Source organism: Pterocles gutturalis, unplaced genomic scaffold (assembly GCF_000699245.1).
Source record: "Pterocles gutturalis isolate BGI_N339 unplaced genomic scaffold, ASM69924v1 Scaffold53631, whole genome shotgun sequence".
NCBI classification, from domain to species: Eukaryota; Metazoa; Chordata; class Aves; order Pterocliformes; family Pteroclidae; genus Pterocles; species Pterocles gutturalis.
Window position 1 is genome coordinate 1 of NW_010105007.1, and position 13,549 is coordinate 13,549.

A 13,549-nucleotide genomic window follows, 5' to 3' on the forward strand; every position below is an offset into this window, starting at 1 on the left:
AAATAATTTAATATTTTATTTATTTTTTTACCATACTACCAACTGCACAATCAAAATTTAAGTGGTGCAATCCATTTGTGAATTACCATACTTAGACTAATAGGAGAGTGTTTGTTCTGCCATACCAGGAAGGACAGGTGACAGCCTACACCAGTAATTACCTTTTTTCAGTGTAATACTGAACTGTTCCCAAAACAGGCACCTCTGCTGCTGAGGAAGAGTTCTTTGGACCCCAGTTGGTGCTGTTAGTTGAAAGTATTTATCACTTCAGTTTTCCTCTAATCTGAAAGTGCACACAACTGAACACCACTGGTGGAAGTCATCTAGCTACAGAAAACTAAAACACAAATGTCTATACCTGCACCTTTGACAGTCAGTGATGAGAGACAGGTATTTCAGGACATGATTCATTTAGTTTATTTTAGACGCCTACTTCAGGATGCAACAAATCTTACCCAGGAAGGCAATATATCTCTCCTCTAACTCTAAAGGGACTCTACGAGATTAACTCAGATATAAACATCAACATATGGTCCAATTAATTCCACCCCCTCAAGTCTTCTGGCTTCTGACTTAGGTCTTCTCATTTCAGTCAGTGGCAAAACATTAATTATAAAATACGGGATACTGACTTAAATGATATACGTACAAAATCAGGAATCATTCATCATTGACTTGAACTAGAGACTTACACCTGTCCAGTACAACAAAACATTTTGCACAAAATAATGTTGTTCTTCTACTTTAGCCGGTTCTTTTTGATTTTTCTGTTTTCATATTTTTTCCCAACCCGATGTTTTAGCTGTAGATGTTTCCAGGTATTGGTGTTAGCTGCTCAGCACTTTTTGAAATGCAAGCCACTTAGGAAGGACTCTAAATATAGATTAAAAACATTTTGGACTCAACAACATATGGTTTGAGCGTTTTGAAGTGAAGAATTTTCAGCATAAAGCAATTCACAAGCACAAATTATTCACAGAACACAGATATTGTAGAAAACCTTTGATTAGTTAGTCATATACTGTTCTCAAAAAAGTCACATACAGTATTACCTTATATTTCAGGGAATTACCTTACATTCTTCTACTTTTGCAACAGCAATCCATTAAATTTCTGCCTAATAGATAAATAAATATGCAATTACTGTAAAATTTTGTCTCATTCTCTCAGGAAACCATGCCAATATACATAGGAATTGGCAACATCATTTTTCAGATTCGGTTTGCCCCGAAAAGGCAGGGGAAAGAAGAGGGTAGTGGAGTAATATTGTATAGAACATCCTTGGTAAAAGTCAGATTTCCTAAAGCTGCTGTCTTGGTGAAAAAGCCTCCATGAAATGGTCCTAGCAGCAAACAGAGACTCGAAGGTCTCTGGATCACATAAGAGTTGGAGTGCTAAGCCTGGTGCCTGCTTTAAATGACAGAAATGTCACTTTCTGTTTAAAAGGATAATTTGAGGATCATAGAGTTTCTCTTTCCTAAATTATTTCTATTAGTAGATCATACTGAAAAGAAAAAAAAATAATTTGAAGCCATGAATTCCTTATGTGATTTTTTTTAGTGGGGAACTGATTTCAACTTCTTTGCAATAATAAAGGTGATTTTCTCTTTTTTTATCCCAAAATGTTTGAGGTTATGGCTTTTCACAAGCTCTCTATAGCAAGCAATCTTTCAAGAACCTGAAATTCGGTCTCTGGTGTGAAATCTCATATGTCATAAGGTAGTTTTAAATAAATATTGCCTTTTTGTAAGCTGATGGAGAACACATAAAAAGATGCAGAGGGGATAAGAAAAAAAAAGCACTGGAATATGTTAAAGTCTTTCCTTTTTTTTCCCTCTTCTCTATAAATTTCTGTCATGTACGAGAATTATATGAAGCTCTCAGATTCAAGACTCAAAGGAAAGGAGGAGGAAAGCTTAAGCTAAGAGCTAGATTTATTTATTTGTTGTGTGTGAGGTGTTACTTTTTTTTTTTTCCTTCTCATTACCACACAGTAAACATGTGTGAGGGGTTGTGGGGTCATAAAAATAATCATGAAGGGGATGGCCCACATTTTATGTATGCACTCATTCAAAATACATCCATTTGCCTGAATAAAAAAGCCTTCACAACGCTCTCTTGTGTCATACTGGGGGGAAAAAAAAAGAAAAAGAAAAAACAAACAAACAAAAAACCCCAAACCCTCAACATTGTTCGTTTCAACTTATTAATAACTTTAACAAACATTTTTCAACCAAATTTCCCCATACTAACTCAGTACTCTTAATATACTAATACAAGTGTCTGATCAAATGAATCCAGTTTGGGAAAATAAACTTATCTTAATTGTTGTATAAACAGTTGTTTGAGACAAAGACATCATTGAAAAAAAAAAGAAAAGGCAGTTATTTTTCTGTGAATATAGGTGCAATGGTTGCCAAAATTGTCTGCAAGAATCCATTATGTCTTTCAGCTAGATGTTTCCTTGGCAGTAAAGCTGATGTAACAGACAATGTGAACTCTCCTCATTTATCTCCACGCAAAGTCAGCCAGCCTCATTTTAACACTTTTCATTAGCAGTTTAAGATAGGCTGGCTGATCACAAACTGAGGCAGATGGCAAATGCAAACAGCTTGTTCTACTGGCCCTGGTATGTGGGAAATAACCTCCAGTCACAGTTTGAATGGATAACTGAGTTTGCGACTTCCCTAACTGCTCCACATAGGCTTGCAATGATCTATGTTTACCTACAAGGTGATGGAACCAATATCAGTTTAGTGGCTCTGGTTACACTGCCTTTTTTGGTTTACAACCTGAATCACGACCATCCCTGGCAATTAAGCCACAGTGTAAATATCACCTTACTTCTATACAATGTAAGATGTGTGTAACACTCCACATTTCCACGGTTTTAATTAAGAATATCACAAAGTCCATCTTCTTGACAACCTCTCTTTCAGTTTGCAATAGTGCACTTGGCAATTTTAGGCCAAGGAGAAAGCGGAGAGTATGATATTGCACACTGATAGCCCCTGGGATGTATGAAAAGCCACCATCTAAACACACATCTAGAACACGGGGCTGGATTCATCCACAAGACTTCTTTCACTGACTGCCAGTGTTTAACAGATTTCCCTTTCAATGACATGTAAATGAAGTGCTTTTCTCCAAGCCAAAAGGGTGCTCAATGGAAACAAAAAAACTCCCCCAAAACAATAAAAATTAGGTCATTACCTTGCCAACAGTTAATATGTTCCACCATCTGTCTTCCAGCCAGTAAATGGATTCCAGCAGAAAGATCTCATCTCCAATCTGTATAGCCCTATGTCTAATGACTGAGTCCTCACAAGCCAGCCAAGGCCACTTATGGTTTATTTTTTTAATCATTTTCAATCTCTTCAGTAACTGAAAGGAATCTTTCTATTCTCAAGTGCAGCTTTGCATCCTATGATTATACTTTCAAGGACACATTTTATGCAGCAAGCACTGAAAGTTTCAGAGTTACCATTTTATGTAAGATCTTGAGGTGACTGGATATGGAACATGTACACACCAAGCTAGTATAATCCATGGAAGGTTTGGGAAGTCTGAGGACAGATTACCCAGTTAAATTCTATCAGCACAACATGCACTTACTGATGTGGGGAATGACTGGTTTTCTTTTTAAATACTGGAAGCGTCAAGGCTTAGCAATAGGAAGTATTATCTGTGCTAGTGACTCCTGAATTAAATTGGATTTTAGGGGGAATGGTGAAATTAAAAGAATCAATCATTATTCCATTTTTCTGCAATTTGCAAAGTTCTTCTTTATCTTGTTATCTCCATCGTTGTGCAATGTTATAAATGCAATAGTTGGTTTTTGCCATTTTTTATAATGTTGATAATTCTCTCATTTTGCACTCAGAGAGATTAAGTTTAAAATAGAAATTGTGCCTCCTTAACCTTACAGCTACATATAAACAAAGCTATAGCTCAACAGGCTAGGTCTCTTTATCCTAGAAACAAGATATGACAGAGGTCCATAAAATTATGAATGGCATAAATAAAATTCTTAGGAAATTACCTCCTCACAATATAAGCACCAGTCTACCTAAAGTGAATTTATTAACGGCAGGTTCAAAATTCAGAAAGAGGTAGTTTTTCACATCTGCTTAAACTGTAGAATACATTGCCACAGGATGTTTTGGATACCAAATGCTTACATGAGTTCAAAAAGAGATTACACCAGTTCATGAAATGAAATCCCTCAAAGGCTATTAAATGCAAAAATATGTCCCATGGCTCAGAAACTCAATGAGCCACAGATTGCTGGAAGGTAAGAGGGAATATGCTGGGGTTTTGTTGCCATATGTTTTTCCTGCTCTTATTCTCCTCTCTAGGTATCTGTTAACAGCCATAACTGGAGATAGGATATTTTGTAGGATAACCTTTGATCTGAACCCATGTTAGCAATTCTGTGTTTAAAATTATATATGCAAGTATAATACAATACAAATTCAAAGAAGATATTGATCTTTTACGTATTTATCCTAGTACAGAACTGGAGAACAAGCATGTGACAACGGCAAGGTCACACTGATTGGTTACAGATCAAATTTGATATTGATAATAACTTATTAAAATATATATATAATCCATTAAGTAAGAGCACTATGCTTTATGAAATTTAAGTCATGGTAATACTGTAATACAGACCTTCCCTTAATCTTCTTTATAATTGACCACAGCATATGACATAAGCATGGTTTGAGACACAGAGCTCCCTTAGGAGACTTAGTTTTCACAACTCCACTGGTTCATATTTCCAGCAGCATATATCTCCTGCACTGTGTCAACCACACTGGCAGCCAAAAGAAATTTACTACAAGTTGATCTATGCAGTTCAGAGATCAGGATTTTCATAAATTTTTCTTGGCTGCCAACACAGTGCCCACAGCAGAATCTATGCACTAACTAGAGACCAAGAACATTACACTAGATACTGTATTTGCATCAGGTCTGGGCCATCTACAAACAGCACAGTACAAAGTTACGGGTTTGGTTTTATCCTTTTTATTGCCTGCAAAACTTGAATAATTTTTTGAATGCTGGAGAGTTAACAATAAAATTACAGAATTCTTTAAGTTTTGGGTTTGTTTTCCCCAAAACATGGCTTCACGTATATACAAGTTACAAATATTCCACAGGAATGTAAGCACTGTGTGGTAATATTCTCCTTACATTTAAATGTAACTGTACACTAAAAAAAAAATCTATTACTTCTGTAATGGAGTTTCACTTGCTATTATTTATTATATATTCGTTTATGGAAGAACTCGTTTCTGCAGAATTTCAGTATGATACAGTAGCTGCCTTGGTAAATTTGCTACAGAGGTAAAAAAACATTCATTCTACTTTGATTTTATTTCTCTTGCAGATATGAATATGAAGTTAAGAGTATCAAACTATAATTACTGATCTACCGTGTTTATCTAAAGAGAACTTAACCTTAGTTTTTGACAAATACGTTCTGCTGCTAGAAGACACAGTTCTATGCTCAGATTTTAACCAGTAATTGGTACATTAAGCATCATGTGTAATGTGCTTGAAATCTAAGCTCCCAAGAAATCCTTGTTTTCCCCAAGAGCTACTTCCAATTCTTGTTCTGTTTTAAAAAGCTGCACTTGTGTAAGTAGGTCAATCTTAAATTAATCTAGTTAAAAGGAGTGCACTCTCCACTCAAACTGGTTTAACACTCCCTTAAATAGACTTAGATGCATTCAGTAATTTCCCAGAAAAATTTACCACTTTAAACAAGGTTTAAACTAACTTAGGTGCATGTAGCCAGCCAAATGTGAAATCAATTTTGATAAACCAATGAAATTTTTGAAATAGTGGCAAGAGTTTATGCCTTATGTTTACATTCTGACAGGTAGAAAAAATGTTTTCACACACTCTCACTTGAAAAAAAAGGAAATATGTAAATTAAGAAGCCATAAAATATATTATATTTATTTAGTAATGGATTTTGCTCTCTACTAGAACATAGTGTGTACATCTTCATCCATGATGGCCCTTTCTCTGACTATCTTCCTTTCTGCTCTCTCTGCTGTAAGTTTTAGAATTCCATCTAATTTTCCTATATTTAATAGGAATTATGTTTACAATAAATCATACAATAAATCCAAGGAAAAGAGATGATTGGTGGAAAATATGTAAGACAATAGTGAGGAAGAAGAACAGATACATTGCAGTCATTATTCCCAGCTGATAGGAATAGTCTGTGTTTCATTTAACAGGCAGCGGCACTGACTATTAACTGCAAAAGTCACCACAGTCCTTTCTTTCTTTCCCTGCCACTATCTGCCAAAATGAAACTTCTGAGCGCAGTCACTGATTGAGGAACCTGATTTTGATGGGTTGGGGTTGCCAGCCAATACCAGAATGTTCTACAAACTTGATCCACGAAATGGCCCCTGGGGTTTGCCAACACAACTAGTCAAGATACACATATTTCTAAAGACAAGACAACTTTCTTGGAAGTCACTGGTCACAGTACTGTTTTCAGACCCTTCATCTCTTGGGTCTTACTTCAGAAATGGTGAAGGGTCTGAGATTCATTTAGCTTTTGAATCTGTCCACTTTTAAATTACTGAGAAAGCTACAAACTAAACTGAGATTAGTCCTTGTCCTTTCCAAGGCTTTACAAGGTAATCCTCAAAAAAATCAAGCCAAACAAACATAAAAGCAAACAAGCAAGTAACACTTCCCCTCCAAAATACAGCAGCTAATGATCCGTGTATCTACTTCAACACTTCAGAAGCAGTCTCCACTGTGTAGACTGCATATAGCACCTCTTAGATCAAATGTTGCCCCCTCTCTTTCTCAAAGTTCTGTTATGGGACCACAGGCAACCTTCAGTCACAGGAATGGAGCAATGAAATAAAATCTAGTGAGTACTGTATATAATGTCTGTTTTGACTTCTTTCTAATTTTCATATTTTTAAGTACAGATAGGAAAACTGGCCTACTGATTTTTTATAGTTTTATTACTATATGCTGTTAACAAGGCAGAGTTGCAAGGTAAGTCCTATTCCTAATTGTGTCATTGTAGAAATACACCTTCCTTTTTTTTCCAGTAGCAAACATCTACGCTCAGCAGACATTAACAGCTCTCAAAACACTGTTGCTCACAGTTAGAACAAAATATGGAGAATATAAGCACAAACAAATAATTGCCAGTCTTATGATAGGGAAAGCATCTTATCTACAAGACCTTGTGAGTGTGTATGGCCCATCATGCTGGTAATTTAGAGCGTATGGGAGGAGGAGATTACAGGCTCTGAGGCTTAACAACACCGTAATGAAGCAGATCTTCCAGAAATCTAGCACGCTACTTGTTCTACTAGAATCTGAGACTTCAGCCTCAGCGGATCAAAAATTTCAGTGCTGCAGATTTAATAATGGACACATGAAGACTATATGTGGGACAGCCTTGTTAAGGCTAATAAGAACACCACTTTCAGTTTTGGTACAGGAAGATGGGGCATAGGATAGGATTTTTCTGCTAGCTACCAGAAAATTTACAACAGAGACAGTCCCTATACCCCCCACTCCCTGGAAGCGACTTTGATATTCATCACAGTGATTTGCAATATTGCAGTTGAAAAAAATATTTTGAAAAAATATTTTTTTTAGGATTTTGACAACACACTATCTCCAAAATATTGCCAGCGTTAGCTAGGAGTCATTGTCCTTTTCTGGCTTTAGATACATTATTCATTGTCCATAAATTTTTCATTCAAAAAATGAGGTGATATATATCACCTATATATAAATGAATTGGAGTCATGGGAACAATGGGAACAATGGGAACAATGAAATCTCTCCCTATCCTCAAGACTGCTCTATTAAGATTTCTTCCTTTTCCTTTTTTTCCTCCACTTCTTTTTCTTTCCAGCACTTAAGTTCAGAAGAAAATAAGGATTTAAAGTTTTTCGTAATAAGTGTTGATTTTTCAGATAGCTATTTATGTAACTTGATTTTCATCTCCTGTTTATTCTTTTTTCTTTTGCCATCTTTATGTGTACTTATAGTGAAATGTTTTCCTGTGATATTCCTGTCCTTTCTGACTTGCTATTCCCGAACAGTGTTCCGCCTTCAATGCTTGTTTCCTCTATCCTCTTCTTCTACCGTAGTTGCCAAGTGTTACCAGAATTATCCAAGTTTTATCCGAGACTGCCTAGGAGCAGGAGGTACTTCATAAGATGCATTAAGAAATCATCCTGTCCCGAATGATTTATAAACCTAAGCCTCTCATCTCCCACTGAAGCCTGGCTAGGCAGACCATAAAGGAAATGGGGTCTATTGTAGGTGAAAAGGCTTCCTCCCACTAAACAACTTGAAAAGTAGATGTCCTAAAAGAACAAGTGGAACATGAAAGCTGACTGGAGGAAGGCTACAGTCCAACGCATACAAGCACTTTGTCCAAAGTATTGGAAGACTACCATCTCCCTACCTTGCAAAAAAAATGAAACACATTTATCCTCCAGTATATCCCTCCTTTCCTAGGAAAATAAATTCTGTCCTTGTTTCCACTGCTCTCCTGTGATGGCAAGTTTCCTGTTCTTCTTTCTGGCCATCACCTGCAGCACTAGTGGAGGAAAGTTGGAGAAAAGACCTCTACATCTTAGCTAGAGTTAAGGTACCAGCTGTACTCTGCTTACAGGGTACTATAAGAGCAAAGAAATACATCATTTTAGAGAGCCTGCAAGTGTTAAATTGTATGACAGGAGGTTTTTTTTCCTGAGCAACAGGCCCATTAGTCTTTACTCCTACAAGACCCTTATTTATTCTTCAGAATGAAGGAGGAGTCAAAGCACAAATCTTTTCCCCAGAACATGATTGATAAGATAGGGCTGCGATCCACAAAAAAAATACCACTGAAGTGAGAAAAAAGGAAAGCAGCACTGTACTGTGGAGACATTTCTACCAGAACTGTCCTTTCAGTCTAGAGCATTATTAAAAACAAGCAAAACACAGGAAAATCAAGCAAACATTATATGAGAACAAAAACAAAACCAAAACCCAGACTTAATGTATAAAGGTAATTAACTAGTCAGGATAAATTATCTTAGGAATTAACTATACTCAGAATACTGATTTTGTATATGATTCCTTATTTGGAATGAAAATTGTTTTAAAAAGGACAACAGTTTATGAAAGCGTTTCAAGAAGTTGCCTGTCTTTTCTGATGTAGACATTACAGAGATCACTTTCATTAGAAGAACGGTACAAGGCAGAGAGTGAAGCTAGTACTTTTCAAGAGGATCCTATATTTGCATTTTTGCTGCAAAATAACCAAGCTAGTCCATATTTTTAAATCAGTCTGAAAAAAACAGGAGTCAGAGAAAACCAGCCCTTTGGGGTGAGTGATAATTTAAAGATAAAAATAAAAATAAATCACCAAATATTTTTTCCCCTTCTATTGGATTTATAATAACACTACATGAAGATGACTATTGGTCTATTGAAGCAATGAACCTTAAAAAAAATGACACTCACCTGGGAAAAATGACTCATAGCTAGGATTATAAATATATCATAGCCTTCTACTTTTCAGTGCTCTGAGACTGAGTTCAAGATGACAGGGAGCCTAAGAGAGCTGTAAGTCTTTTCTTCCTGTCAATCCCAAATGGCATGCTTGTCTTCTTTTTCCACCTGGAAATTTTTTCCAGTCAGAAAAAGAAAAAAAAGAAAAACCTGGACTTTCCTTCAGGACTCGTAGACATGAGCTAATGCAGTAAGATCATCAGCAGAACTTGGCCTACCTGATAAATGGAAGTCACCAATCAGAGAAATAGGCACTCTGCATATACAGAATTACACATACATTGCTATTTCTAGAGATACAATGACAAGGCTTTTCTCGAGATAATAGCTATGACCTAAGATCCATGGTTCATACCATCTTAACAATGAAACTACAAGTTGCCGAAATTCTTCAGAAAATGTGTGTTAGTAAGATATTATTTTAATTGTCATGTATTTTGCAGAAATTTTCCAGTAATAAAATATCCTGTGTTTTCCACCTTGACTATTCCATTCAAACAGGAATATATCTCCCTCAAAAACTATATATGAGCACATCAAAGTACATCAGTTATTAAATTTGCAGAACAAATTTTCAGTGATACATATTAACCCTTCGTAATAAAGATAGCAACATTTTTTCATCATAAAATTTCAATGTTCTAATATACATAAAGCATATTCTTAGTTTTAGTATCATTTTACTTCCACTTGATTTTTTTTCCTTCAAAATATCTTAAAATTCATTAATACAATATATAACTTTTCACAACTGCTCTACAAAACTCAACCACGTAAATGCACATAAAGACATGAGACCTTTTGCACTCTGGAAATTATTTAAGTTAAAGGAGAAGGTGATAGCCAGAAGTTTGCACACTTTCATACGGACCAAAATTATCCATATGAGGAACTGCTCCAAAAGACTTATCACATTTTAAATTGACACCTTGCCTTCAACGTACATATGCCTGTAGATTTTCCTGAGTGCTTGAAGTAATAGCTCCAAAACCACAGAACATGATGTGCAGTGTTGGTCTCCAACTGAGGCCCATAAAAACACTTTAATTTAGCCTCACAATGCCATGACTGACTATGTACCTGAACTGCACAAACAGAAGCTTCCACTGTTGTTTCTTTGAGCTAAATTTGTGAAGAGGGTAAGTATGAGTAGTATAATACCACAGACTTTGCTCCTGTAAGAATCTAAGGTTTGGTCCACAAGAAATAAGCTTCTCGAACCCGTTCTGATACTAAGGGCCTTCACAGTGCAGTACACTGATCTTGCTTCATTGACCCTGGCACAGCAGAAGTATTACACCATTAGAACAGTCACAATATCCAATTTATGCTCTTGAAATATTAACTTAAAGCTTTGTTGCAAACTCCAGGATACAAATGCTGCCACATAAAAAGCTCTTAGAAAATCTCAGGCGAGAAAGGGAAAGGAAAGGAATTAGATAAAGCCTCTCATTGTTCACAAATTCAGTGTAACATTCAAATACAACAGTTCTGCACTTCTTATTTGACATCTTTATTGTCTTTTGTATGCCAGTAACATCCTCTTTGTGCATCTGTGCATCCTCTTTTGTTCATCATTGTTTGCTGAAAAGACTCTTTCAAACTATGGAACTGGCTTAGAGACATTTACTCGGATAACTGAGGTTGCTTGGAACCAAAACTTGTCAAAGTATCAAAGCATCAGACACAGAATACGTCTACACAAAAAACCTCTTCTTTGATACTGTTCTGCAGAAATTCAAAAGCTAGCTTTAAATTAAGTTGCCTAGATAATGGCAGTAATTTAGCCACATGCACTTGTTGCTTGGCAAGGGCCACATCATAATCAGTCCTGTGAAGAGTAACTTCAAAGAGTATCTTTAATTTTTATTTGGTAAATTTTAAGCATGTCAACTGCACTATGTAGTCCCTTATTTGACTACAGGGAATTACAACTTAAGTAAACTGGAAGTCTTGTTAGCATTAACAATTCCAGAAGGGGGTCAAAAGTTATTTGGAAACACTAACCCTATTCTTGGAACGGCATCTTTAAGAATTGACTTTAAATGCTGCCACTGCATCACCCTAAAGAAAAACTGGAGAAGACTAAGTTTTATGTATGTTGGTATCCACTGTATTGGCGAGTAGCCTCAGTTCTTACCCTCTCCTACATCACTGCTAAAGAACACTCCACATTTTCCCCAAACCTAAAAAAGATCTATACAGCAAAACATGAAAGTAGTTTATGTAAACATTCAACAACACAATGGTTGAACAAACACAAAGGTTCCTAGCAAGAATTCTATGTTTTTCAAGAGAACATATTTTTTTTACTGTAACTTACATTTAGACAGAAACTTTTCTGCCTCAGATACCTCAGATAGATCCATCAACTGGAATATTTCTAAAGTAATATAAACTTAGGAGAGTAAATGATGTGTTTTTAGGGACAGGGAAGCATGGAAATAGACCTGACAATACCTGAAAATTCATGACACACTTTAATTAAATTTATTTATTTTGTTTAAAATAAAATCTTCTCTTACCATCATGATTGGGATTTCCCAAAGTCCATGGCTCATCTGAGTCAAAATGAGTGTCTCCCCCAATTCCTGGCCCAGGGAAATATGCATGGGCCAAAAATCCTCCCTCCCCATCAAAGGGAGAGCTGTCTCCATGAAAACCTGATGCAAAAATGATTGTAATATCCACGTCCCTCTTGCCATTTTCTAATTCAATATAAGGAACTTCTTCAAATGTTAGAGGAGTTACATTCTGCCACACATCGAAGGCACGGCGAATGGCTTTACGAGTTTCAGCATCACCTACTTTTGGAGTGACGTTCTTTATGCTGAAAGAAACAGAGAAAATTTAAATAGATTAAATTTGACAGAGTGGTACGTGACACTGCTTACATCCATTTTCCCATAATTATTAAAAGCACCGTACTTTTAAAAAAGTACTCTTCTTTAAGAGGAGTATTTTTAATCAAGCTAGTGCAAAATTATTCTGTTAATCTGTGTGGCCCTTTATGCTAAAACTCATTATATGTTAGCTAGGTTACTCTTGGTGGTACAAAAATCTTATTTTTAGAAGATTAAAAATATTTTAAAATTAAAAATTCTTAACAGTGGGATAACCAGATTAATCAGCCACTGACTGCTTACCACCTGGACCACAATTAGAATCCACAACAGCTAAAGAACGGCATGTCATTTCTGATCAAAAGAAAAATGCTTCCAGTTAAACGAAAATTTAACTTCTTAGTGAGTCCATTAACAATAGCAGACCTCCATACTGTGACCATCAACCAGTATTCACAAAGCCTTAGAAACAGTTCTTTTTGCATTTGCAACTGGATAGATAATTCCTTATCAGAAACAAAGCCTTTTTATTTTAACACAGGCTTTTTAGGATCTGATTACTTCTATAAATCTTGCACAAAATTGTAGAATTCATCTGAGAAATCATTTTATAGAAGACAATTATGTGCTAATTCACAAATATGCATTTAAACACAAATTTCAGTCTCCCCTACCTCTTCAAATGACACACATAAGAGAAAGGCAAAAAGCCATCAGAATTACAGTCAAGTTTAGAGTCATAGTTACTATGCACATAGTTATATAGTGGAGTCATCTTTCAAAAAAACTTCTTCACTTATTTTTATAACTGAATTTAAGAAAAGAATGGCAATAATCAATTTAAGACTTATCCAATTTACTCCATCATTTTTACTCGATTCATACAGCCAGCAAAAACTCTGTGAGGGTTTGTGTCTGTTCTGAAACTGCTGCAATCAGACGCTCTTTGTTCATTTGACATGTGCTTGACTAAATGCCCAGCACAAATTTCAGAAATTACATGGTTCTAGAGTATATGTAAGGTTTAGGTAAGTTTACACAACATGGAATGTTAATGGAGAGCACAATTATATTCCTGTATATATCTGGAATTATTGATTTGTTTGGTGCTGTCGTGGGTTAAAGTTAACTTAAAG

At 35.8% G+C, this 13,549-nt stretch overlaps 1 protein-coding gene across 1 annotated transcript; it reads right to left on the reverse strand.

Moving 5' to 3' along the window:
- Nucleotides 1–12,095: 12,095 nt before the first annotated feature.
- On the reverse strand, nt 12,096–12,400 carry LOC104471752 (matrix metalloproteinase-16-like; the record flags this gene model as incomplete). The annotated part of the gene is made up of 1 exon (XM_010087217.1): nt 12,096–12,400. A coding segment is annotated over one exon (305 nt), but the record flags the coding sequence as incomplete, so codon positions are not given.
- Between the last annotated feature and the right edge of the window lie 1,149 nt (nt 12,401–13,549).